This window comes from Lynx canadensis, chromosome D4 (genome assembly GCF_007474595.2).
Source record: "Lynx canadensis isolate LIC74 chromosome D4, mLynCan4.pri.v2, whole genome shotgun sequence".
Lineage (NCBI taxonomy): Eukaryota > Metazoa > Chordata > Mammalia > Carnivora > Felidae > Lynx > Lynx canadensis.
The window spans coordinates 83,839,110-83,865,497 of record NC_044315.2 but is presented as its reverse complement, the minus strand read 5'-3'; the positions used below and the strand labels follow the sequence as shown (position 1 = coordinate 83,865,497).

At 40.2% G+C, this 26,388-nt stretch overlaps 1 protein-coding gene across 2 annotated transcripts in view; it reads left to right on the top strand.

The window, feature by feature from the left end:
* The first annotated feature begins 3,148 nt into the window (after nucleotides 1-3,148).
* Nucleotides 3,149-26,388, top strand: part of GOLGA1 (golgin A1) — a 49,304-nt gene continuing 26,064 nt past the window's right edge. The window contains exons 1-10 of one of the 2 annotated variants that reach the window (XM_030292745.2): nucleotides 3,149-3,280; nucleotides 4,090-4,139; nucleotides 5,477-5,782; nucleotides 11,155-11,245; nucleotides 13,068-13,142; nucleotides 14,088-14,185; nucleotides 15,545-15,577; nucleotides 18,511-18,639; nucleotides 18,968-19,137; nucleotides 19,617-19,728. In XM_030292745.2, the coding sequence (XP_030148605.1) occupies nucleotides 5,648-5,782; nucleotides 11,155-11,245; nucleotides 13,068-13,142; nucleotides 14,088-14,185; nucleotides 15,545-15,577; nucleotides 18,511-18,639; nucleotides 18,968-19,137; nucleotides 19,617-19,728 (843 nt within the window). In that variant the 5' untranslated portion in view covers nucleotides 3,149-3,280; nucleotides 4,090-4,139; nucleotides 5,477-5,647. The remainder of the gene's footprint in view (nucleotides 3,281-4,089; nucleotides 4,140-5,476; nucleotides 5,783-11,154; nucleotides 11,246-13,067; nucleotides 13,143-14,087; nucleotides 14,186-15,544; nucleotides 15,578-18,510; nucleotides 18,640-18,967; nucleotides 19,138-19,616; nucleotides 19,729-26,388) is intronic. The other variant, XR_003964058.1, reaches the window with a different exon arrangement.

Here is a 26,388-nt window from a genome sequence, read left to right as displayed (position 1 = left end):
TATTTAAATTTTTTTTATCACTAGCATTCTTTTCTGAAGCTGTTGTGAATGTACACTTGTCTGTGATGAAAATTAAGGTTTGTGAACATTAAAATTTGTTTTCTCAAACATCAAATCAGTATGATCAACTACTATAAAATGTGAAATGATATTATGATAATCCCAAAGTAAATACTTCCAAACCATAGAAAAATAACCACTGCATTTAAAAATTTTTTATTCCTGCCCTCCTTTGCATGTCATGACTTCCTCCTAAATTATGTGTTGTGATGTATTAAAGATCTGCAGAAAAAAAATTACTTAGAATGTTTAGGGCAATAAGAATTTTTATTATTTCCTGAAGAATGAGAGTGTGTGTGTGTGTGTTTTTTTTTTTTTTTTAGCTCTTAGTATCTTATTAAAAATAAATTTAACGGTTCAGTAAAATATTTGAGGACTTTGTAGCTTTTTCTAGTTCTCTGGATACATTCCTTTTGCCACATAGACCATATGGCTAGTTCTCCAATGATTTTTTTGTTTGTTTTTAATAAACCTTGCTGTTTAACAATCAGAGAGTCTTATATTTTGGACACTTCTCCCAGTTGAGGTAGACAGGACTTAGGCAGATACAATGCCCTAACATTTTCACAGTAGGTAGAGCTTACAAGTCAAGGAAATTATCCAAATAGGTTATCTTCATGTGTAGCACCAGTACAAATAGTGGTTTTATTAATCATTGAATCAGATGAAGCAGTTATAAATCATTTCTTACTTTAAAGATTATTGTCATTTCAGTCCACATTGTTATTTTCTCTGATCAGTTTCCATTGTCAAGTTGAATATATCCTTTTTCTTTATTCAAATCATCACTAAAAGTTAAGCTAATCAAATAGGAGTTAAAATAAGTTGTGTTTGATCTTTTTCCCTGAAAATAACGGTGAACCTACTATCTAGCTTATGGATATCAGGCATAAATGCCCTTGTTTCAATCATAGCAGAAATTACATTTGGAGAATACAATTACTTGATTTTGTGGTAGTGTGAAATACTTTTTAAAAATTGTGCTTGTCTGTAACTGAAATGTTATAGAATTGTAACACTATAGGGATTATAGAGTTATATCTATTAGCTCTCCTCAAGAGATTGAAGCACAATAATTTTCATGTAACAGTTCTTATCCAAGTGCTGCTAATCCGTGTGCAAATAACGAAGCTATTCGGTTGCCTATCTAGCTATTGATAAATCACTGTAATCCTTGAGACATAGTCTTGTTGCTCATTTGTATTAAATTTTTAGTATTGTGGGTTAATATTTTAGATCAAAATTCATCAACTCAGCTCTGTGAGACAGCAAACCATTTGGATACATTAGTTTTATATGTTACCAGTAGAATAAATTTTGAAGGGGCTGTTTACTACCAATGACTAAGGGGGAAAATTATATCGTCAATTATCATTTGACTTGAGCATTTGTGGTATTGTGAAAGTCTTATTTGTTGTGTTTCTGAATTGCTTAAGCCATACATACATACTCCTAAAGATGTTTTCCTGTTGTGTTCCTTTTCAGTAGCCTTTTACTGCTGTGTCTGTTATGATTAGTACTTCATAGATTTTAGAAACTGAGAAGTTACTGAAACATGTTATTTCCTTGAGTTCATCACTTTTGACTCTTGTATGATATGTGATTTGTCATAAAGGATAGCAAGCCTTTCACTAACTACTTCACTAAATGAATTTCAGAGTAAACACTGTGATTCTGCAGAGTGGATTCAGTAGGCCCTTGTCTTTCCAATGTTTTCTTCTGTTACAGTGCCTGCCACCTTAAGGGCACTTAAACGCTAGAGGATGGAAAGTTAAACATTGTTGTTTTGATGTTTATTGAAAAATAAGATTACAGAATATTTGATTTTTGTTGTCAGTGTATTGAAAACATTTTTGCATTGATAAATGTTCTTTAGGAATGTGACTACATTCATCAGGTGTGAACTCTTGTAAATTAATTTTGTATCTTGAATCCACGTGTATATTAAGTGTATCATCAATATAAAAATAAACATTATTTGCTTAAAATTTTTGGTCCTTCTTCAGGATTGTTAACAACATACGTGCTCAACTATTAGGGTTTGCTTCTTTCAGGTAACACCTCAGACACTTCAGACTGTCTTGAAGTCCGTAGGTTCAATGTTTAATCTTCTAGTTGATAAATTTTTCTTTGGAGTCCTAGTCTTGGTTTGTTCCACCGCCCTGCTTGCGGTGGTCAAAACTGAGACACGCGGAGGGAAGATTGTTTGGGAGGTGGAGGGTGGAAGCTGCTGACTTTCCGGCTGGTTTTGGGTCTTGGTCGAGAACAAGAGCGACTTAAGTGTAGAATGTCTGTCTTGGTTGGCACTGAGGAGTCCAGAGACCCGACGTACGCTACCAATTTGCAGGGTAACTTTGAACGAGGCAGTTTTGCCTCTCTGGACTTTGCTCAACTGTCGAAAGTTGGAGGCCCATTAGCAGATCCGAAATGAACGTAGTGGGCTGCCACCAGCTTGTTTATTAGTGAAATGCAATATATCGAAGTGCATTATGTAAGGGCCTGATTCTGGAAGCGCTTCTATCAATGGTACATTATGTGTGTCCTGGGTTGCGATATAAATCGTATAACTTGCAGTAGGTCATAGGCACAAACGTTACAACACTCAGTCATGAGGCGCGAAGACCGAGTTCTAGTTTCTGGAGCCACAGGCTTGCAGGGATTACTACAAAGTGACAAGAGGGCCGTGTACGGTGCAGTGGGATTGGGATGCGGAGAGCGGAACGGAAACTCCCAGTCGGCTGAGCGCAGTCACGGCTTCGGGGTTTCTAAACCTCACAGCACACGCTGGCCCCACGGCACCAATTGGGGGATTCCCCTTCTACCAACAGGCTCCTCCCACTCCCCCCGCTCCGCACCGCCCCCTTAAAACAACAACAACAACAACAAGAAAGGCTTTGGCCACCCAGTCATCGTTCACATGTCGGTCCTCTGGCTGACGTGGCAGGCCGGCCTCAAGGAGCGCCCGGCCTCGCGCCCGCGCCCTCCAGCGGCTCCGTCCCAACCGCCGCCCCAAAGATCTGGAAGTCGTTCGCGGAGACCGCGAGCGGGCGCATGCGCACGGCAGGCCCGCCCCGCACGCAGCCACTTCCGGAGCGCTGGTGGAGGTGCGGTTCCGGGTCGCTGCCTTGCTAGCCGGCCGGCCGTGGGGGCTGGTGACGCGGGCCGGCGTTCGCGAGAGGTCCCGGAGGCGGGGCTCTGCCGGCTGCCCAGAGAGCGGCAGGTGCGCGGGCGGGGGCTGGAAATGCCAGCAGACCCCTCATTTTCCCGGTGGCCCCGGTCTGCCCCCAGAGCGGCCCGGACGGGGTTGCCCAAGACCCAAGGCGGGGGGCGGTGCCAGGGTTCTGAAAGGGCGGGGGTGGGGGCACAGGGGCTGCCGGGCCTGGGAGTCTGGAACCTATAAGTTTCAGGATTCCCCCCTGAGCGACCTTGGACAAGTCACTCCTCTCTGGGTCTCAGTTTCCTTGCTGTCAAATGGGAGAGACGTTTGGGTCCCTCTTTTCTCTGACAGTCCAAACGCAGGTTCTCGAAGGAGCCTGAATGAGTGGGATCCAGACTCCCTTAGCAAGTTACCTGCCTGCCTCCCTGGGCGTTAGGCAGCTGTCTTTTACCCAATTTAGCCATTCTTTTTCTCAGCGACTTTTTAGTGTGAGTCAAGTCTCTGTGACTGGACAGCCCCCGGTGTGGCCAGGTAAACAATGTGTGACTGCCAGAATCAACTGAGAAATAAATACCCTGGGGAACCTTAATTTCTTTCATTCAAGTTGGTTTTGCTTAGGGCTCCCAAGGTGAAGTGAATTTAGGCACCAGTGAGAGATTCTATTCTTTGTGCCTGTTAGTGCAGGTCTTGGAAAGATCACAAATGCAAAGGAGACCAGGGTGAAGGAAGGTCGCCCACTGAGGATTGTTGCAGTGACAGATTCTCCCTTCTGTCCCCTGGTTAATCCTCCCTCTCTCTTCTTCCACTTCCCCCCCAACATTTTGGCCTTACACTTGAAATACCCAATGCGTTTTATCTTTGTTTTCATGCAGGACAGAATGCTTTGACCTCCAAGCTGTTTTAAATCTGGCAGATAAGCCAGGTGAGTAGGTGGTTTACAGACATTGAAGAGTTGTACAGACTTAAATGGATAATCTGAAGTGCTCAGAAGTCATTTGTAGACCTTAGAGCAGAGCTTAGGTATCCTCCACAAAACATGGATATAAGTCAAGGTTGGAACCGGAATATTAGTGTTTTATACAACACCGGGAGGAAAAAACATTTGAATCTCATGTAAAACATTCTTAAGAAGAAACCGATTTCAGGTCATTTTTTTTAATGTTTATTTATTTTTGATAGAGAGAGAAAGCAGAGTGTGTGCAGGGGCAGGGAGGGGCAGAGAGAGAGGGGGACACAAAATCTGAAGCAGGCTCCAGGCTCTGAGCTGTCAGCACAGAGCCCAGTGTGGGGCTCGAACTCAGGGACCACAAGATCATGACCTGAGCTGAAGTCGGACACTTAACCGACTGAACCACCCAGCCTCCCCCCCCTTTTTTATTAATTTTTTTTTAACAAACTTTTAAAAATTTTTTTAAATGTTTTTTAAAATTTATTGTTGAGACAGAGAGAGACAGAGCATGAACGTGGGAGGGTCAGAGACAGGGAGACACAGAATCTAAAGCAGGCTCCAGGCTCTGAGCTGTCAGCACAGAGCCCGACGCGGGGCTCAAACTCACAAACCGTGAGATCATGACCTGAGCCAAAGTCGGACGTTCAACCGACTGAGCCACCCAGGCGCCCCTGATTTCAGGTCATTTTAATCACCCTTAAAGAGAACCGTGCAGCATTTCCCGGAAATGTGTAAAGGTATCTGGTGCTTTATAGTATAGTTGTCTGGCTTGCGGGGTTTTTTTTCTAGGTTGTCGGCTTTTTCTAGTGAACAGCTGATTGCAAACCATCTTAGAACATTAGAATGTTCCACCTTTATCCCCATATTGAGTTACATATTTTTGTCTTCATCTTAAAAAAAAAAAGTAAACTGTAGTTAAACTTAATATTGGGGGAAGGATTCCAAGCCATGATGTGATGTTAATGTGTACTCTGGGAAATTTTACTAAAGTGTGTTATATGCCATAGCCAACGTGGTGTAATAAAGAAAGAGTAAGGACTTGTGAGTCAGAGTCCTTGGTTCAAATACCAGCCCTTCCACTTAACCACACACTCTTTGGCAGATTACCTCATCTTCTCAAGACTGGATTTCCTTACCTGTTTATGCATATGAAGTACCCGAGTGCTTTTTCAATGTTTAGCAATTGTGTTCTGTTAAATGTACATGTAAAATTAGGAAACTTAATTTTGAAACCTGAAGCTTAACATAGCAAGTCAGTTGTGAAATCTCTCCTGTGTTTAACTTAGATCTCTCCTTCATCTGATTTCTAGATACTGTGTTCTGTAAGCCGTTGGCCCACATTTAAGTGGGAATGCAGCTATCTCGGATGTCTGGAACTTTTTAGGCACCAGTCTCTGAAGTCCTGGTTGCTGGCCTAAGGACTAGACTACTGTGGTGGTTTCAAAAGCTGGTCATCAGTGCAGGATAGCCACACAGCAAAAATGTTTGCAAAGCTAAAGAAGAAAATAGCGGAAGAGACTGCTGTGGCCCAGAGGCCGGGAGGTGCTACTCGGATCCCACGGTCAGTGAGCAAGGAATCGGTTGCCTCTATGGGAGCCGACTCAGGAGATGACTTTGTAAGTATCTTCTCTAGTTCCTAATATTTGGCACAGTCTTGATACATTTTTAAATAATTCAGAGAATCCTCAGGACACCTGGATGTTCTTTTAAATATTTTTTTTAAAATTGCAAGATTATGTATGGTTTATATCTGATTCTTCTTACTCTAAGGTGCTTTCTATTTCTTTTTTCCTAATTTTTTCAAGTCCCTTTTCGTATTCTCTACAACGTCCTCTTATACTCTTTTTATACCTTGTGCATCTTGTTTTATATTTTATTTCTCAAAAAGACTTGGCTTATTGTCACCGCAGACAGATATCCTTTAAGTCATTGTTGCTTAACATGGTTTGTGAGTTACGGTGTGGAGTTAGCCAGAGTGCACTATTTTATGGGGAAAGTTGATGAAAAGATGACACCGATGACTGCAGTATGTCCCTTATTTGTAAAGTGTCTTTGTTTTTGGAAAGATTTCAAAAAAATGAAGATGCTCTTGTGTTAGGTAGATGTCAAGCCTTAGGACTGGAAGTGTGTTTTTGGCATATGATAGGATCCTCTTTAAGTCAAATAACTTCTTTAAAAATTATTTATAATGCTTGACATATATGTAAAAGAATGTATGTAATATAAATGTAAAGTATAAAACATAAAAATAAAATGAATGCTTGTTAAGTTGCCACCTATCCAAAGAAATAGAACATTATGGATACTGTTGAAGCCACTTGTATGCTCCTTCCCAGTTCCCTTTCTTCCTTCCTGCGCTCCAGATAACCCCATCCTAAATTTTGTATATATCATTCTCTTGACTTTTAAAATGTCCTCCAGGATATGTACATATTTATATATTTTTTTATATGTACATATTTATAAATAGTTTGTTTAATATTGCATATTTGTGAACTTTATAAAACTAGTATGCCTTAGTCTTCTTGAACTTACTTTTTTTTTTTTAAATTCACCTTGTTTCCAGTGAAGCTGTGTTCCATGAAGCTGTGATTCATTTTGTTTGAGACTCAGCATTTGACAAGGCCACAATTTATCTGTCTTTTCCTGATTATAGACACTTGAGTTGTTTCCATGGTCATATGAGTCTTCTTTCTCCTTTCTTATACGACCTGTCCTGGCTCAGATTACATGGCAAAAGCTATTAGGTTATTGGGATGGAACAATAAGATTACCATATCGAAATTGTTGGCTGCTATATTTACCAGGAAATATTATGCACATTTGATCCCCGGGCTGAAGGATATAGTTCCAGTGCTGAGTTCTGTGGCAGAAGTACCTGCTTTACCTTCATGGTAACATGCTAAATGAAGTCTTTCATCTTGAAGGTATACCAGTTATAGATATTGGTCTGAATTCAGGAAATACTTTCCTTTGAGACTTCTAAATAATCTATTTGAAATTAGTGTGTATACATTTTTTAATTTTTTTTTTTTTTTTTTTTTTGAGAGAGAACATACAAGTTGGGGAGGGGCAGAGAAAAGGGGGCAGAGGATCTGAAGTGGGCTCTGTGCTGACAGCAGAGAGTCTGATGTGAGACTTGAACTCCGGAACCATGAGATCATGACCTGAGCTGGAGTCAGATGCTTAACTAAGTAAGCCACCCAGGAGTCCTGACTGTGTGCGCATTTTGATCTTCACTCCCTATCTCCAGGCCTGTGTATCCCACTGCATACATTTCTCCAACGAGATGTTTTTCCTCTAGTGTCTCAAATTCTTTTTTTTTTTTTTTTTTAAGAGAGAGCGTGTATAGATGCGGGGAAGGGGCAGAGGGAGAAAGAGAGAATCTCAAGCAGGCTCCATGGTCAGTGAGGCGCTCAATGCCATACTTGGTCCCACAACCCTGGGATCATGACCTGGGGCAAAATCAAGAATTGGACACTGAACCGACTGAGCCATACAGGTGCCCCTAGTGTCTCAAACTCTAAAAAAAATTTTTTTAATGTTTACTTCTTTTTTTGAGAGAGATAGACACAGTGTGAGCAGGGGAGGGACAGAGAGAGTGACCCAGAATCTGAAGCAGGCTCCAGGCCCTGAGGTGTCAGCCTGGAGGCCGACATGGAGCTGGAACTCTAGAACCACGGTATCATGACCTGAGCCAGAGTCAGTGGCTTAACCAACTGAGCCACCCAAGCGCCCCCTAGTGTCTCAAATTCTAAAACGAACCAAATCAAATTCGTTAACTCCATCTCCAGGTGTGCACTTCCATCCCCTAAGTCACCAGTACGAAATTTTGGAAGCATTTTAGACTCTTTCCTCCATTTCTTGGCGTCCAGTCAACAAATATTGTGGCTTCCGTCTTCTAAATGTCTCAAACTTTCTCTCTTGACTCCATTGCTAATAGTACATTTACTTCCATTTTATTTCAAGCTGTCTTTCTTTCTTGGAAAAATGCAGTAGCTTGTCTGGGCTCTTTGCCTCCAATAACTCCCCAATGCAAATGTGTTCATGTCTCTCCATTGCTTGTGTGTTCATGTCTGTCCAGCTCCTCAGTGGTTTCCCCATCACCTTCACAATGAAGTGCAAACTCATGGTGCAGTAGTAAACTTTCATGGTCTTGGCACAGCTTACCTGTCCACCATCCATGTTGAAATTGCTGCATTTCTGGAATGGACAACATTCCTTCATGCCTACAGATTTTTGCACTTGCTCTTTCCTCTCTCTGGAATGTCTCTTGTCTCTTCCTTTCACTCTTGAGTTCCTCTGACAGACTTGTGCATCTTTCAAAACTTTGCTTACATGTTACTTCCAGGAAGCCCCCTTGACCCAACCTGCCCTTGTCACCCCCTCTACCCTTTATCCCTCCTAGCTGAGTTTAGTCCCTTGTCTCCTACTTACCTCTGTAATAGCACCTATTGCATTGTTGGTGATTTGCTTGTCTCTCAGTAAATTGGGAGCCTTATGAAGGGCAGTAGAGAGAAGCAGTTAGAAACTCAGGTCACGGGGTGCCTGGGTGACTCAGTTAAGTGTCTTGATCCCAGCTCTGGTCTTGATCTCAGGGTCATGAGTTCAGACCCCATGTTGGGCTTTGCACTGGACACGAAGCCTACTTTAAAAAAAAAAAAGGTCAGCTTAAGGAGTTAGACCTGGATTTGATTCCCAGCTGCATCGTTATTATGTGACTTGAGGCAAGGTCCTATATTTTATTTCTGTGTCTTAGTTTCACATCTTTAGGAACTGTACCTGTCTTTATTAAAATGTATGTGTCGGGGTCCCCAAGGTTCACCCCTAGATTCAGTTATTTACTAGGAGGGCTCACAGGACTCTGCATGGTTTTACTCACTGCTGTCATTTATTATAGTGAAAGGATACAAAGCATAATCAGCAAAAGGAAAAGGTGCGTGGGGCAAAGTCTGGAGAAAACCATGTGCAAACTTCTAAGAGTCGTCTCCCCCTATAGTTACATAGGACACACTTAATTCCCCCAGCAATGAGTTGTGACAGCACATGTAAAATATTGTCTCTTAGGGAAGCTCATTAGAGACTCAGTGCCCAGGGATTTTATTGGAGGCCCTTCACATAGGCACCTACTGCCAACCATTTACCAAAATTCCAGACTCCCAGAAGGAAAATGGGTGTTCGGCATAAACCATATTTTTTAAACAAACACAGGTACAGTGAACCATTCTTGTCGGGTGGTGGGAACCCTTTTAAGTGTTAAGTTCCCATAGGCCAGTCCAGGGCCAGCCTTACAAGCAGACCTTGTTAAGGATTGTGATTGCAGGCCTGCAATGTTAGCTCTTATCTGCCTAGTGAATAAAACACTTAGCATAATGCCTGGCTCTTAACAGGCATTTCATAATAGTAGCTGCTTCAGCTGCTGCTGTTTTGGGTAGGGACTCTCTGTCTCACCTCTGTTCCCAGTGCTTAGCACAGTGCTGGGAATAGGATGTCTCACTAACAGTAATAATCATAATTTCTGCTACTAATAATAGGTGATATGTCTTAAAACTAATTATGTGCCAGTCTCTGTTTAGGGACTTGACAAGTTTTGATTTATTTAACCTTCATCAGAGCTCTGTGAGATTGATCCTGTTTGTGGTCATAGTTTACATACGAGGAAATCAGTGCACAGAGAAAGTGACTAATTGGCCCAGGTTCTTGTTTAATAAGTGGTGAAGACGGGACTTTAACCCAGGCCTTCCACCTCCAGAGACTGCTATAAACTTTACCAGGTCTCAATCAATGTTGGATTGGGCAAGTGTCTAAATATTCTAAATAAATGGATATTTAAAGTGAATTTTTCAACCACCTTTAAAGTATAAGATGGGGAAACATGACTAAAGACTAGATGTTAGGTAATATTTTAAATTTTGTTAAGCATGATAATGGTACTGTGGTTATAAAGGAAAATGACCTTAAATTTTAGAAATGGTTTTCAAAGTATTTAGGATGAAATGTCATATCTTATTTATAGTACCTCAGTAAAATAAAACTTAATGAAGGAAATATGGGGAAATTTTAGCAATTATTAAAGTAGGTGGAGAACATTCATGAAACCATTTTCCCTAGTCTTCTGTATTTTTAAAAATAAAAATTTTTATAACTGAAAGAAAAAAGTTACTTATTAGCAATAGTAAGCAGTATTCAAAGTAATAGGAATATTCACATATTTTAAAATAGATTGTTGGGGAAAATTGATGTCTCATTAATATATTGATTCTTGAATCCATACTACCTACTAAAGTTCTTGATGCATTTTAGGTAAAGATACTGAAACTTTTTTTTTTTTTTTTTTTTTAACGTTTATTTTTTTTTGAGACAGAGAGAGACAGAGCATGAACAGGGGAGGGGCAAAGAGAGAGGGAGACACAGAATCTGAAACAGGCTCCAGGCTCTGAGCTGTCAGCACAGAGCCCCGACGCGGGGCTCGAACTCATGGACTGTGAGATCATGACCTGAGCCGAAGTCGGACGCTTAACCGACTGAGCCACCCAGGAGCCCCTATACTGAAACTTTTTCAACGTCTGTGATCAGTTCTTTACCAGTCTTTGCTCCCTTGCTAAAGAACCTTCTCCATTTTATCCCAGGACTTTACCTTGGAAAAAATAAAGTGATTTTCTTTTTTATCACTGAAAATATATTCTTTGTATTTTATGTACTTGGTGTGATATGACCACAATGGATTTGTTTATCACTGCTTATCACAGTACCGCATACACACACACAAACATAATCTATCTGTTTAGCATCTATCTCCTTTTAGTGTTGCTTCTTCTTTACAAGTAGATAGACTAGGGCCCGGGTACGTTAAGAGGCTCTTCAATGATCACAGTCAAAGTATAACCAAACCTAACATAAGACTTACTGCTTTCTGGTTCAGTGCTGGGTCTCACACTGCAGAAAACCCAAGTATGAATATGACCTCTTCTTGTGTCAATTTCAACAGGCTTCCGACGGAAGCAGCTCCAGAGAAGATCTTTCATCTCAGCTTTTGAGAAGAAATGAACAGATACGGAAATTGGAAGCCAGACTTTCTGGTATGTCAAAGAACTCATAAAAAGCAAGCAAAGAAAACTTGCCTTGGTTAACTCTCTCTTTTTATAAAATAGCCATGTAGTATAACCTTATAGTTATGTTGACATATTTTGATATATTTCTTAGTCACATTGGAGCAATTTGTACCCTTTTTGTTCCCTCCTTTTATTAGTGTACCGAATAGTGTAAATTCAAAACTGAGTTTTAAAGTTAAAAAACAAACAAACAAACCCAACAACTTAGGTTTTTCTGCTCCTGAGGTTTCTAGCCATGGATATCAAAGGTGTTAAAAGTGTATATAGGCTAGCTATGACCATTTTTTACCCGTTAGCATAGCCTACTTTCAGATGGAGAGGGGTAGGGAATAGTATTTATAGGGAATGGCCAATAGGTGGATTCTTCAGCACCAAAGAAGGTTTGGTGCTATGTGGTCACTGCTACAGCTACATATCACCTGTGTAAATGTCATTCTGGGTCTTTAGGCCACTTTTCAATGATATTCAACACCTGTATAGAAGCTGTAACTCTCATTATGTCTTTTGTGTGCAGTTTACAGTTAACACAACTTCCGTCATATCCTTGCCTGACAGGGCATGTTTGTGATAGAGTTGTGAGTTCTTATTTTGGTTTCTGCCAGTGGATACATTTTGAAAGTTTCATCCTGTGAAGTGGTCAATGGCTTCTGTGTTTCTTTTTGTCCCTTGGCCTTATCCACATTTTTTTGGAGTGAAAGCAGTAGACTACAGAATTCGCCAAATCGTATGTGAAGTATTTGTGTGTGTGAGTTACCAAAGGTCCGTAGCACAACTCCCAGCTCCCAGTTGATCCATTATCTCATTTTGTCCTCACTGTAGCCTTATTAAGCTGAACGAGGTTAAGGTCACACAAGTAATAGTAGGTGGTAGAGCTGAGATCCAGACCCAGATTTGCTTGCTAGAGTCCATGCTCTTAACTACAGTCTTCCTTAAATTCAGTTGTGACTATCCTGTTATGCGTACCTGTAAGTAGTATCAGTAACAGAGGTGAAATAACGTCACATTTGCTTAATGTTGGGGAGAAAGCTGTAAAATACCATGTGCCTTCCCTAATATAGAAGGAAGAATGGTTTAGGCTTGACTTAAGTTAGAGGAGGGACAGGGAAGAGAACAGACACTTAGCCCAGTTGTGTCCCGAGTTAAATAATTTGCTTCAATAATTTGCTTAAGGTCTCAGCTAAGGACTGACAGAGTTGGGATTTGAACCTAAAGCTTGCCTACTTTTCCACTATTCCATACTATCTTCTTTGGCCACCCAGGTAATTAATTCTGACTTTCACCTTTAATATGGCATAGGAAGCTCAGTTTCTGTGTAGAAAAGAAGCTGACTTTTCTAGAGAATTAAGTACTTTCATGGTAAAGACCATACTGTGGTAAGGTGTTTGCTATCGCCCTAACCATTGTTACTCAGTGTATGGACTGTGAGCTAGTGAGTTCCCTTTGACCTCTCCTATTGCTAATACTGGAGGGGGAAATGAAAACTGAGATTGGAAATTAAATAATGAGCAGTGCATTTCTGATGACCAGTCCAGGCCCAGTTCTTGTTCCCTATCCAGGCTGAACAAATCTGCCTGTTTGTACGCACCATTAACACCGTGGATAGTTTGTACTATACCTGTTTGCCTGTGTTGTTCATTGTTAACGGGAGGCTGTCTGCCTAGCTTTCCTTAACAGCAATGGTTTTCAGGTTGAGAAAATCATCATCATTTTCACTCATTTTTTTGTTTAATTAACTTCCTTTCCTGATGTTTGTCCATTCCTGGTATGTGCGTCACCCTCCTCACCCAAGACTATGCTGAACAGGTCCGAAACTTGCAGAAGATAAAAGAGAAGCTTGAAATTGCGTTAGAAAAACACCAGGATTGTACGTATTTTTTTCCTGCTTTTTTTTCAATCTTCTTAGGGTTTATATATTTTTTTAAATGAGACAGTAGCATATGGATAAGTTTGTCCTTCGTCATAACTCCAATCTTTGTAAGTGTACTTCTTAATCAGGTTGATATAACATTTGTCTGATATTTATAAACATACAGTTCCTATTTATGTTACATGATGGGCATGCTTCTTAGGAGAAGGTCATCGTGTGTATCAGCTTGTCTTCATCCAGCATATTGGCTGCCCTTAGATTTTAGTAAAATAGTGTGCCTGGCCCTTCGGCCTAGATTAGGAGACTGGTTTGAGCTGTAGCTTCATGCTGCTGCATTCAGTAATGGGGGGATATCTTAAGCTGTCATCACTCCTCCAACAATGGTACATATTGTTTAGTCTATCCTAACTTATATGTTCTCCTTTGGATTCAAGCCAAGAAAGATGCTAACAGAAATAGAAAGTTATTTTCTGTTGATGTAATATATACTAAAAAATTTTTAAAGGAAAACAAAGTGAAAGAAGGTTTTCTTCGTTTTGCTAAGTTTTTTAATTCTGAGAAAGTGGTAGTAATCAGCACTTAGCAAAGGCATTATTGTTTTCTGGCAACCTACTCAAATCATGTTCTGTCATTGTGCCATTGAAAAAGTTACCTTTTGGCATCTTCCTAAATGTATATATGTGCTTAGTACAAAAACAAAACAATGGAAAGCAAATAATAATAATAATAATAATAATAATAATAATAATGCCAGCAACAAAAACAACAACTGTGGTCCAAAAGATTCTGGGAAAGTTGAGATGGATCAGGTTTTTCCCAGTCTCGTTATTCACTTACGTGACCTAGATCTTTTTTGTTAGGTGACAATTGTAATCACTGGGCTATTTGTCATGCCGTTTCTGAAATATTTCCATATCTCAAATAGAGCCTCTTTGTTAACAGCTTCCATGCGGAAATTTCAAGAGCAGAATGAGACATTCCAAGCCAACAGAGCCAAAATGGCAGAAGGACTGGCTTTGGCATTAGCCAGAAAGGACCAGGTATTTTATATGTGACGCCCAAGACTGGTGGAAAGATTTCACTTCGTGACATGATTTCAAAAATCATGAAATAAACCTGGTAGAAAATATTTATAGTCTAGGAGAGAAGTTGTAATCATGAAATGCATCCAGAATGTGAGAATGCATCCAGAATATCATTCTATCATTCTGTGTAGCTTTGTAAAAGGGAGAGGGAAATCATGTGTCCTAATCTGGTGGCATATCCCAAGAGAAGGAAAACGGTCTCTGTCCTCTAAAAACCTGTCTCAAAGCCTAGTCCCCAAATATGATAAATCGTGGAAAATGCTATCAAGCTAGCCAGCTTCTATGATGTACATAGTTCTTAACAACCTCTCTTCCCCAGTTTCTTCAACCCCAGTGAGCTAGACAGAAAAGAACTCCTGTAATCTCACTAGAACCATTCATTGACAGAGGCTGGAATAAGAAAGGAAAATATTACTATTACTAACTGTTACAATAATTATGAAGAGTATTTAATTTAGTGGCATTTTAAGATAAACATCAAGATATTATGATAATCTTGATTTATTAAGACAGGGTCAATTTATGATGTTTCACTTAAGAAAATATATAATTCATCTACAGTAGGTGGGTGGTTGGCTTGTTGGTTGGTTTTAAAGTGAGTATCCATCATCTGGGACATTTGCTAGCCAGAAAAAGACCTCATTCCCAATACTTAGTGGATAACTATGGTATGAATGTATATAAATGAAGAAATCATCTAAAATTGGTGGATTCTGATTGTAGACAGTTGGAATATGGCTTTTTATACAAATGGTGATTTTTACTCCTGTTCTCTGATTTGTGAATAAGGGGCATAATCCTTTTACCTTTAACTTATGCCTTATACCAAACACCATAAAACATACTGGTAAAATCAAGATAAGAAGGAAAATAATGATTAGGGGCTGGTGAAGACTGTCCCCCTGAACTTCAGTAAATTAATTTCTAAACATCAGTTATAGAGTTACCAACTCAGCTGGTCCCAGCTACCCACTCCCAAGAAATAATAACAATACTCATGGAAAAACACGTAGGAATAAACTGAAAAGCTGCACCAGAACACCACATTACAGCTTTGTTTGGTGCTCTACTTAGTAAAAATCTGCAGGCTTGTATTTGTGTTCTAGAATTTTTTATAAAATTCATTTTCTTCTCCTTTTAGGACTCTTGGCTTTCTTAATACTAAGCCAACTTTATGGGATTTTTTTTTAATTGGCTGTTTTGGTTGGTTGCTTGCTTGTTTTTCAGGGGCAATTAGGTGGTTTTGCTTTCTGAAAATCTTTGTTACTGATAGTCTTCCCTGGAAACTGTACTTTTTTTGTTGTTTTGTTTTAGGAATGGTCAGAAAAAATGGATCAGCTTGAAAAGGTTAGTTCATCTTTTATTTTTGTCTCACTATGAATGTTGGCTTCTTGGGGCTTAGAAAATGGTTTCTCCAGTACCCAGTGTACAGATTGCTCTACCACCTCTTGGACTCAAGGTCCTGGATAATTAGACACTAACTTGAAAAGCTCATGCGTTCTCCTTTCTGGATGGGCATGCTAGATACCTTTTGTTTTCCCCTCGCAATATCCGCTCCACCCCTCTCTTACCTTTCTCTGTGTACCTGAAGGCTGTTAGAAACTGCATCAGCAGGGTTCCTTTGCCCTCTGGCTTCCGATTGGGTTCTGCCAGTGGGGAACTCCAAAAGACTGACGGGCAGAAGAAGAGTGTGGTCGGAAGGCTTTTATTCCTCCAGCCTTCTCCATGTGGGATCCATCCAGGTTGGTTGCATCCCATGACCAAAGGTCACAGCTTCAGTTGGATATCCCGGGGTCTCTTGGAATCTCCTCGTCCCTTTGCCCCTTCATGCCCAACTGTTACAAGCGCATTATCTCTTTGGGTTTTCTTATCCCACCCACAGCTTTGAAAAGTCCCTTTATTAAACTCCTCTCAAAATACTCCATTTGCGACTGCCATCTGTTTCCGACTGGGGCCCTAATTGGCACTGTGGTAACATTAGGAATTCTTTTTGAAGAGGCAATGAGAAGGAGGGCATTTTTCAAGGCTCAGCGTTAAGTAGATAAGAGCACTTCTTGACTAAACACGATGAGGAAAATTGATTACTTTAGCACCATAGCTTGTGTAACACTGTGTAGGTGCTTAACGTAATGTATTCCTGGCTCCCAGACATGAACAGAAGATGAAGCTTCAAGCCTACAGTTAGAAAAACATTTTAATTTCAAAATCAGCCCCCTCAGCCCAAATTATATGCCGCTACCTAATTCACTTTTTTGTTTTCATTGAATACTCCTAAGTTACTCTTCGTGGTAGAAAAATTATTTCTTAGACTGATTGATTCAGTTGCACAATATATTTACTGTTTATTTTATTAAACAGGTGAGTTTTATTGTTGCTACATTCTCGGGAGAAAACACCGAGTTAAACCAGCAATTTCGTGTGTCTGTTCTGTAGAAATCTGATTATCAAGCTATCAGTTAAAAAATGCTTGACCAGAATGCCTGGGTGGCTCAGTCAGTTAAGCTTCCGACTTGGGCTCAGGTCATGATCTCACAGTTCATGGGTTTGAGCCCCGAGTTAGGCTCTGTGCTGACAGCTCAGAGCCTGGAGCCTGCTTCAGATTCTGTCTCCCTCCCTCTACCCCTTCCCCTCTCACACTCTGTCTCTTTCTCAAAAATATGTATTAAAAAAAAATCTGAACGTGGTATGAATGATAGTCTTCTTAAATATGGAGGTATGGGTTAGGTTCAAGTGTTCTAAACTCCAAAGATTGTAGCAATTGAAATTCTCATTGATTTCTTTTTAAATTATGGTACAGGGAGATACATGTAGGACTGAACTAAATAAAACCTACTTCCGCTCACTGGGGCGAGCCCCTACCCCCACTACTCCCCCGCCCAAGGAGGGATTGAGAAATATTTTAGACCCAGAAAGAGCAATGAGACATCTATGTAGGTCTTTGAAGCCTGTAATTTTTGGAAATGTTATTTTTAGACTGTTTTGATTTCTTTTCAATCAGGAATTGGAAACTGCAGCGGCAGGGTTTGTCCTTAAGAGAATCTATCTTGGGAAGCTGTTATTTAGTAGATTGTAACCTGCTGACACCAGTCACAGTCATGTCTAACTTTTGTTGATGTCCTAACTGAAATTGCTAACTGATACCAGTTCTACTTAAATGCATCTCATTTTTTCAGAGTATTCAGCCTTACTCTATAGTGATTCACACCATTCAGCCAGTTCACTATGTCACTTGAAAATAGATGTGTAACATGGATATCTGTAATTTCTTTTTTTTTTTTTTATTTTGTTAACTTTTTTTTTTTGAGACAGAGACAGACAGAGCATGAACGGGGGAGGGTCAGAGAGAGAGGGAGACACAGAATCTGAAACAGGCTCCAGGCTCTGAGCAGTCAGCACACAGCCCGACACGGGGATCGAACTCATGGACCGAGAGATCATGACCTGAACCGAAGTCGGACGCTTAACCGACTGAGCCACCCAGGTGCCCCTCTGTAATTCCTGATCAAACTTAAGAACTTTAAAGTGTTAAGTAATGGTTGCTCTTGTTCCCTTTATTCACAGGTGTCATTTAAAACATTTGTTTTTGGAGGGCACCTGGCTGGCTTAGAGCGTGTAACTCTGGATCTCAGGGTCATGAGTTTGAGCCCCATACTGGCTGTAAAGTTTACTTAAAAAAAGAAGAATTTTTTTTAAAAAACATATTTATTGGGGCGCCTGGGTGGCGCAGTCGGTTAAGCGTCCGACTTCAGCCAGGTCACGATCTCGCGGTCCGTGAGTTCGAGCCCCGTGTCAGGCTCTGGGCTGATGGCTCAGAGCCTGGAGCCTGTTTCCGATTCTGTGTCTCCCTCTCTCTCTGACCCTCCCCCGTTCATGCTCTGTCTCTCTCTGTCCCAAAAATAAATAAACGTTGAAAAAAAAAATTTAAAAACATATTTATTTTTAACTTAAATTTGTAGATAAGGCCATTTTGGTCCTATCACTGTAAAGCTTACCATTATCTAAAATTGTCTACTGACAAGAGATTTTTTTAATGGTGTTTATTTATTAAGGATTTTGCTGGGGGTACTTGGCCAGCTCAGTCGGAGGAGGGTGTGACTCTTTATCTCGGAGTCACAAATTTAAGCTCCATGTTGGGTATAGAGAATACTTAAAATCTTAGGGGGAAAAAATCTCCCGAATAAAAATTAAAACATTGTGTAGATTAAAAAAAAAATCTGCTTATATAATATGGATTTCTGGTGTCTTAATTGCCTGAGATGATGTCTTCTTCCTCTAAATAGGAGAAAAGGTTTCTGACAGCTCAATTACAGGAAATGAAGAACCAGAGTTTGAATCTTTTCCAAAGGAGGGATGAAATGGATGAATTAGAGGGGTTCCAGCAGCAGGAACTAAGTAAAGTAAAGCACATGGTACGCATTTTTGTTTTCATAGCTAAATACTGAATAGATGATTAATTACTCTGGTTTTACTAGTCCTCACTCTCTAATGACTGAGAAACATACCCTAGTAGTCTTTGATATTAATCATAGTTGTATGTTTTTCAATTTATTATAATGGGAAGGTTCTGTTTGAAATGCGTTCCCTTTCTCTTTCTTTTTTTACTACTGGGCATTTAAGTCCCCTTATAAGCTCACAAAAATGTTATAAAAGTTTGGCTTGTTGATCCCTATTTTTAAAAATATGTCTTAGTAGTATTTCTTCATAGTGGCCTAATGAAACTTTGTATCTTTGTATCAGCTTTTGAAAAAAGAGGAAAGTCTGGGGAAAATGGAAAAAGAGTTGGAGGCGCGAACCAGAGAACTTACTCACATCCAGGAAGAGTTGATGACCTCCAATCAGATGTCTTCAGACTTAAGCCAGAAGCTAGAAGAATTGCAGAGACGCTACTCAGCGCTGGAAGAACAGAGGTTCTTGCTTGGTCTGTGGGGCCCATGGGAAGCGGTGTTAGTGTAGCTCTGGCTATAGCTCGCCTGCCTTTCCCCACTGTTCATTGCAACACTTTCTGATCTCAGTTCTGGCAAAGGCTTCTGGATTGTCCTTACCAGCCCAGGGCTCAGGACCCTCTACCTCCCCCACCCTAAACCTTTATTCCCCTTCACCTGCCTAAGCTCAGCTTCCAAGCCTACCAAGCAATTAAGTATGTTTTTGTTTCTAAGCTATTGAGTAACCAAAGGCAGACTGGGATTTTTTGCTTAAACCTGGGTGGGATTTTTCTCTTTGGTCTTCTACTTCAGAAAGAGCCAAGGAGTCTTCTCCATTGATAATCTTCACGTGGCTAACGTTTGCAGCCCTGACATATAAAGAGCCATCTGTATTTTTCCTGTCAGAAAGTGTCCTTTAGATGAGATTTCCAAATGTGTTTATTGTCTGCTTTCTTTCAATGAAGGGATCATGTGACAGCTTCAAAAACAGGTGCAGAAAATAAGATCGCAGCCCTGGAGCAAAAGGAACAAGAGCTCCAAGTATCCATTCAGCAGCTTTCCATGGATTTGCAGAAGGTAAGTAGAGTACTAGGAGCGGATCCAGGTTGCTAGGATTCATGAATGGGGTAGAAACTGAATCTGTCAGAAATTTCAGTCTCAGGGTGGCTGCTGAAACTTCTATTTCTCATGCTGTCTGCACTGCCCTACTTCCTGGTCTAGCCAGGGTACATTCCCATGTAAGTGGCCACATGGCTGAACAAAGGTTGCTTAACAGAAGAGGTCAGTATTGTACTGGCAGGAACTCTCAAAGCACACAATTTGATCTGCTCACGTTTGTTCTAAAGTACTCCATGGTGGACCTCAAGCATAAGAAGATGTAACCATCATGGATGATGGGGCCTAATGCAGTTTGTTCAGAATGATAGTCATTACACTTCATTTGTTCATTTGGCCAACACTTATTGCCTTCCTATTACAGGCGTGTGCTAAGCTTGAGACTATAAAGAAGAAGAATAAAAAATATTATTATTGACTATAGAGTAGTGTTTCTCAGTGGTATGTTTCTTCTCATCATTTTGAATAGAATAATTGTATTGTATGATTGTCCCTTGCATTGCAGGACATTTAGCTTTCTGGCCCCTGGGTTCTTAATGCCAGCAGCATCCTTCAGGCATTGACAATCCAGCCCTTCCCATCATATGACAGAACATCCCCTGGCAGGTGGTACCACAGACTCTACCCTCATCCCTTGAGAACTGCTAATCTCAAGTGCAACAAAAGACTTAACAGCATCTATTTGTGTAAATAGGAGTCTTCGCATACCTACAGATACCCAAATGGAACCTGAGAGAGGTTATATACTTTGTTCAAGAATTTAAAACTAAGTCACAATAAGTGACAAAGCTGGATTCTAACCCAAGTCTTACTCCAAAACTCATGCTTGTGCTACTGGACTTTGTTGCCTCACCCAGTAAACAGACCTTACATAAATGAATGAGTGTGATATAAGGTCTCTACCCTCAGTGAACTGAAAATCTGGAGACTTAGTGTTTTCTGTCAGGAACTTACAGTTTCATTATAGAACTCAAACCTCCTGTGACCACAAGAAAAGAAATTCTCAACTCAGCAAGTCCCAAATAAGTGACATAGGTTTTCCATTGCAAAAGATAGGCCATAGGGAGAGTATGTGTTTCCAGCACAGGAGTCAAGGAACTCTGCCTGGAGGAACTGGAATTTCAAAGATGGGTAGTACAGCAGGAGGCAGAGAAAGCAGAAGGGCACAGAACATATGGGAGTACCGGAGATAACACACAAATTTTGGGACTCAAGAGACACTTTGATATCAATTAGAACCGTCTGTCCATTTCAGGGGCGGCTGGGTGACTCAGTTGGTTGAGCGTCTGACTTCGGCTAAGGTCGTGATCTCACATTGAGCTTAGGTGCCACATCGGGCTCTGTGCTGACAGCTTAGAGACTGGAGCCTGCTTAGGATTTTGCATCTCTCTTCTCCTCCCCCACTTGCACTGTCCCTCTCTCTCTCTCCCTCTCTCTCTCTCTCTCTCTCTCAAAAATAAACAAACATTGAAAAAAATCCATCCATTTCATAATTGGAAAAACTAATTTTTTAGATTGTGGTTATACTAATAAGTTCTCTCATTCATTCTAAAAATATGATTTGAGCCTTACTGTGTGCCAGGTTCAGTGCTCTGTGCTGAGTGTTAGAAACTGTGATGAACAGGGGCGCCTGACTGGCTCAGTCAGTGGAATGTGTGGCTCTTGATCTCAGGTTGTGGGTTCAAGCCACGCGGTGGGTGTAGAGATTACTTAAAAATAAAATCTTTAAAAAAAGAAACACCGTGGTGAGCAAGACAGATACCGCACTTGCCTTTGTGGAACTTCTAGTCTAGAGGGGAAGTCAGATGTTAATCGGTAATATATACATAAATATATAATTACAAACCCTGATGCATGCAGTGAAGCAAAACTACAGGATATTGTGGCATCTTTTAATGGCATCAGATTAGCCTTGGGGGTCAAACAAGTATTTCCTTTGAGGAAGTAACACTTCAGCTGTGGAGGGGGAGAGACAGTGGGAGAGAATTTTAAGCAAGGAGCAGTATGAACCAGAAACCCAGAAACCTTGAGGCAGGAAAAGGATTAGCACATTCAGGGAACTGGAAGAAAGAACACAGAGGAGAATGGATTGATTTAGGAGGAAATGTTGAGTGGGCGTCCATTTAGGAAGCTCTTACACCTGTTCAGGCATAACATGGTGGCTTTGACAAGAGTGGTGGTGAAGAGAATGGACTAGACATTTTATGAAACAGTGAAGACACTGACCTACTTGCTACTGCAATGGATGTAGAAGAGGAGCAAGAGAAAAGTTTTGGTGATGGTTTCGGGTTTCTGGAGTGATCGACTGAGTGGCTGATAGTGTCAATCATTGGGCTAAGAGCACCAGAGGAAGGACAGTTTTATCATGAAGATCATGAGTTTGGAGTCCATTGTTTTGTTTATCATTATTGAATAGATGTAACATTTACAAAGATAAGTAAGGTAGAGAGTATAACAAGTCAGTGAACTCCTATGTAGCTAACCCCCGGGTTAAAAAGAGTAATATGATGGGGCGCCTGGGTGGCGCAGTCGGTTAAGCGTCCGACTTCAGCCAGGTCACGATCTCGCGGTCCGTGAGTTCGAGCCCCGTGTCGGGCTCTGGGCTGATGGCTCAGAGCCTGGAGCCTGTTTCCGATTCTGTGTCTCCCTCTCTCTCTGCCCCTCCCCCGTTCATGCTCTGTCTCTCTCTGTCCCAAAAATAAATAAACGTTTAAAAAAAAATTTTTTAATAAAAAAAAAAAGAGTAATATGTTTATCTTTGAGGTTCCCCATGTGCTATTCACTGTTCCATCCCATTCCTTTTTCTTTTTTTTTTTAAGTTTTTTTTAATTTTTTTTAAGTTTACTTATTTATTTTGAGAGACAGAGACAGAGTGAGGAAGGGAGGGCAGAAAGAGGAAGAGACAGAACCCCAAGCAGGCTCTGCGCTGTCAGTGCTGAGACTGATGTGGGGCTTGAACCCACAAACTGTGAGATCATGACCTAAGCCAAGATCAAGAGTAGGACGCTTAACCAACTGAACCATCCAGGCACCCCTCCTTTTTCTAAGTAAACACTATCTAGAAACTTCCATTTGTTTTATAAAACAATGGAAGAAACTTCCATTTTGTTTTGTAATTTTACCATTATTTTATCCCTAAACAGTATATATCTTCTTTTGTTTCTCATGCATGTTAAAATTATATAAATCATGGTGTAGGTATTCTAAATCTTGTTTTTTGTGCTCAACATTGTATTCCTAAAAAACTTTCATATGGGTACATGCTGCTATAACTTGTTCTTTTCTCAGCTACATATTATGAAGTTACCAAAATTTATCCATCTTATTGACAGTCAACATTGGGGTATTTCTGGTCTTTTGCTCTTATATACAAGGCTGCTATGAGCTTTCATCCACCTGTGCAGGTTATTCTAGGGCATATTTAAGATATGGAAAGTTTGGGGGTTTTTGGCTGGCTCAGTCAGTGGAACATGCCACATATTGGGTGTAGAGATTATGGGACCTCTTAAGGGACATCTGGGTAACTCAGTTGGTTAAGCATTCGACTTCAGCTCAGGTCATGGTCTCACAGTTCGTGAGTTCAAGCTCCTCATCAGAATCTGTGCTGACAGCGCAGAGCCTGCTTGGGATTCTCTCCCTCTCTCTTTGGTCCTCCCCTCCTTGTTCTCTCTCTCCTATTCTCCCCTCCTATCCACACTCCCCTACACCTCCCCTCTCCCACTCCCTCTAGCTCCCTACTCTCTCCCTCTCTCTCTCTCTCCCTCTCTCTCTCTCTCTCTCTCTGTCTGTCTCTCTCTCTCAAAATAAACTTAAAAATATTTTTTAAAAAATTACTTTTTGTATTTGTTGCTGGCCTATAGAAATGATATTATTTTTGTATATTGTTTTGTACAACTTATTAGCTCTTATTAAGCTTAATAACTAACGTACAGATGTTTTTTAGTTTCTTAAATAGCAGTCATCTGTGAATAATGATGGTTTTGTTTGTTTCAAATTCTTATACCTTTTATTTCTTTGTCTTACTCTGTTATTTGTTTTCTTATTGTTGAATTGTAAGAGTTTCTTTTACCTTTTGGATAGCACTTCTTTATCAGATGTGTCTTTTGCAAATATTTTCTCTAGTCTGTGGCTTGATTTCTTATTCTCTTGACATTGTCTTTAGCAGAGTAGACATTTCTAATGTTGATGAAGTCTGTTTATCAATGATTTCTTTCATGCATCACACCCTTGGTGGTATATTTAACAAATAATTGCTATCCCCATGGTCATCGAGGTTTTCTCCTTGTGTTATCTTCTATGAGTTTTATAGTTTTAAGTTTGACATTTATATCTGTGATACAATTTGAGTTAATTTTTATGAAGGTTGTAAGGTTTCTATGTCTAGATTCTTTTTTTTTCATATGGATGTCCCATTTGTTCCAGCACCATTTGCTGAAGAGGCTGTCTTTGCTTTATTGTATTGCCTTTGCTTCTTTGTCAAAGATCAGTCAAGTTATTTATGGGCATCTATTTCTGGGCTCTCTATTCTGTTTCATTGATCTATTCTTTTTTTTTTTTAATTTTTTTAAAAATGTTTTTATTTATTTTTGAGACACAGAGAGACAGAGCATGAGCAGGGGAGGGGCAGAGAGAGAGAGACACAGAATCTGAAGCAGGCTCCAGGCTCCGAGCTGTCAGCACAGAGCCCGACACGGGGCTCGAACTCACGGGCTGTGAGATCATGACCTGAGCTGAAGTCGGACGCTTAACCAACTGAGCCACCCAGGCGCCCCAATTTGTTCTTTTATCAATATCATCCTGTCTTGATTATTGTAGTTTCATAGTAAGTCTTGAAGTCGGGTAGCATCAGTCTTCCAACTTCGTTCTTCTCCTTCAGTATTGTGTTGGCTCTATTGTGGGTCTTTTGGATCTCCATATAAAATCATTTTGTTGATATCCATAAAATAACTTGCTGGGATTTTGGTTGGTATTGCATTGAATCTATAGGTCAAGTTGGGAAGAACTGATATCTTAACAATATTGAGTCTTCCTATCCATTAAAATGAACTCTCATTCCATTTATTTAGTTCTGTTTTGTTTTTTTATTTCATCAAAGTTTTGTAGTTTTTCTCATATAGGTCTTGTACATATTTTATTAGACTTATACCTGAGTATTTCATTTTAGGGTGCTAATGTAAATGGTATTGTGTTTTTAATTTCAGATTCCACTTTTTTATTGTTGGTACATAGAAAAGCAGTTGACTTTTGTATAACAGCCTTGTATCCTGCAACCATTCTATAATCACTTGTTATTTCTGGGAGGGTTTTTTTTTTTGCCAGTTTATTTGGATTTTCTACATTAATGATCATGTCGTCTACTAACAAAGACAGTTTTGTTTTCCTTACTAATGTATGTACTTATATTTCCTCTTCTTGCCTTATTACATTAGCAAGGACTTTTTTTTTTTTTTTTTTAACATTAGCAAGGACTTCTAATACAATGTTGGAAAGGACTAATGAGAGGGGACATCCTTGCCTTATACCTGATATTAGTGGAAAAGCTTTGAGTTTCTCATCATTAAGTATAATGTTAGCTGTAACATATAAGGTGTTGGGGGCCTGAAATAAAGCAGCCGGAGTGGAGGGGAGGATCCATGTAGGATATGGCACACAGGAAGACTAAACAGAAATTGTAACTGATTCTTTTTGTGTCCCTAATTTTGCCTAACACCAAAACTTGTTTGGTCTTTGGTTTTCTCTATAAAGAGTCAGCTATATATCTCAAGTTCATATTGATATGTAGTAGAATGAGTACAGGTTTTGGCTGCAGAAGACCTGAGTTTGAATCTTTAATTTCACAATAAGGTGTGCGCTTTTGGGCTATTTTCTAAGCTTCAGTTTCCTTATAAATGGACACAGTGAAGGGTGGTCATAAAGGACCAGGGATGATGGGAAGTGCTTACTCATGTTCTGCAGACTATAGCTGCCACTGCTACACTCTGCTATACTTTCTGATCATTGCATTATTAGTAAGAGACCCCTCATGATTGGTCGTCATGGCCAAACTGTTTTCTTTCTCTCTCTCCCTCTGGCCAGACATCTGAGTCACAGACGTGGGAGTTGTCTTTACCTCTTTTCCCGGCTTTATGGTCATGCTGAACGTGTCCGGCACCTCTTTGCATGTGCTGTTCTTTACCCAGAATGCTTGTTCTCTTTCATCCCCCTTCTACCTGATCTGGATACGCCTGATGTGATTTCCCCCGTTAATCCCTCCTTTCTTTGATATCTCTAGCACCTTATATGTCCCTCTGTTGCAGTATGATTGTATTGTTTTATAATTGATTGCATGTGTATGTGTCTTCACCACCAGCCACCATCTGTGGATCAGGAACTGTGTCTGGTTGTATCCTCAGAAGGCAACATACGGTATAGACTTGATAAAAGTTTATTGAACTATGGAACCTTGAATCCATGCTTCAAACTTCTCCTCTACTACCTATGCCATCACCCCTGTGAGAATGTAGAATGGCAAGTGTTTCTTCCTAAAACCCTAAGCCCAAGTTGCTACATTTTATTCTGAGGAGAGATTGACTGGGTTCCAAGCTGAACATGAAAGTCTGTAGCTTGAAATGGAGCAACAGA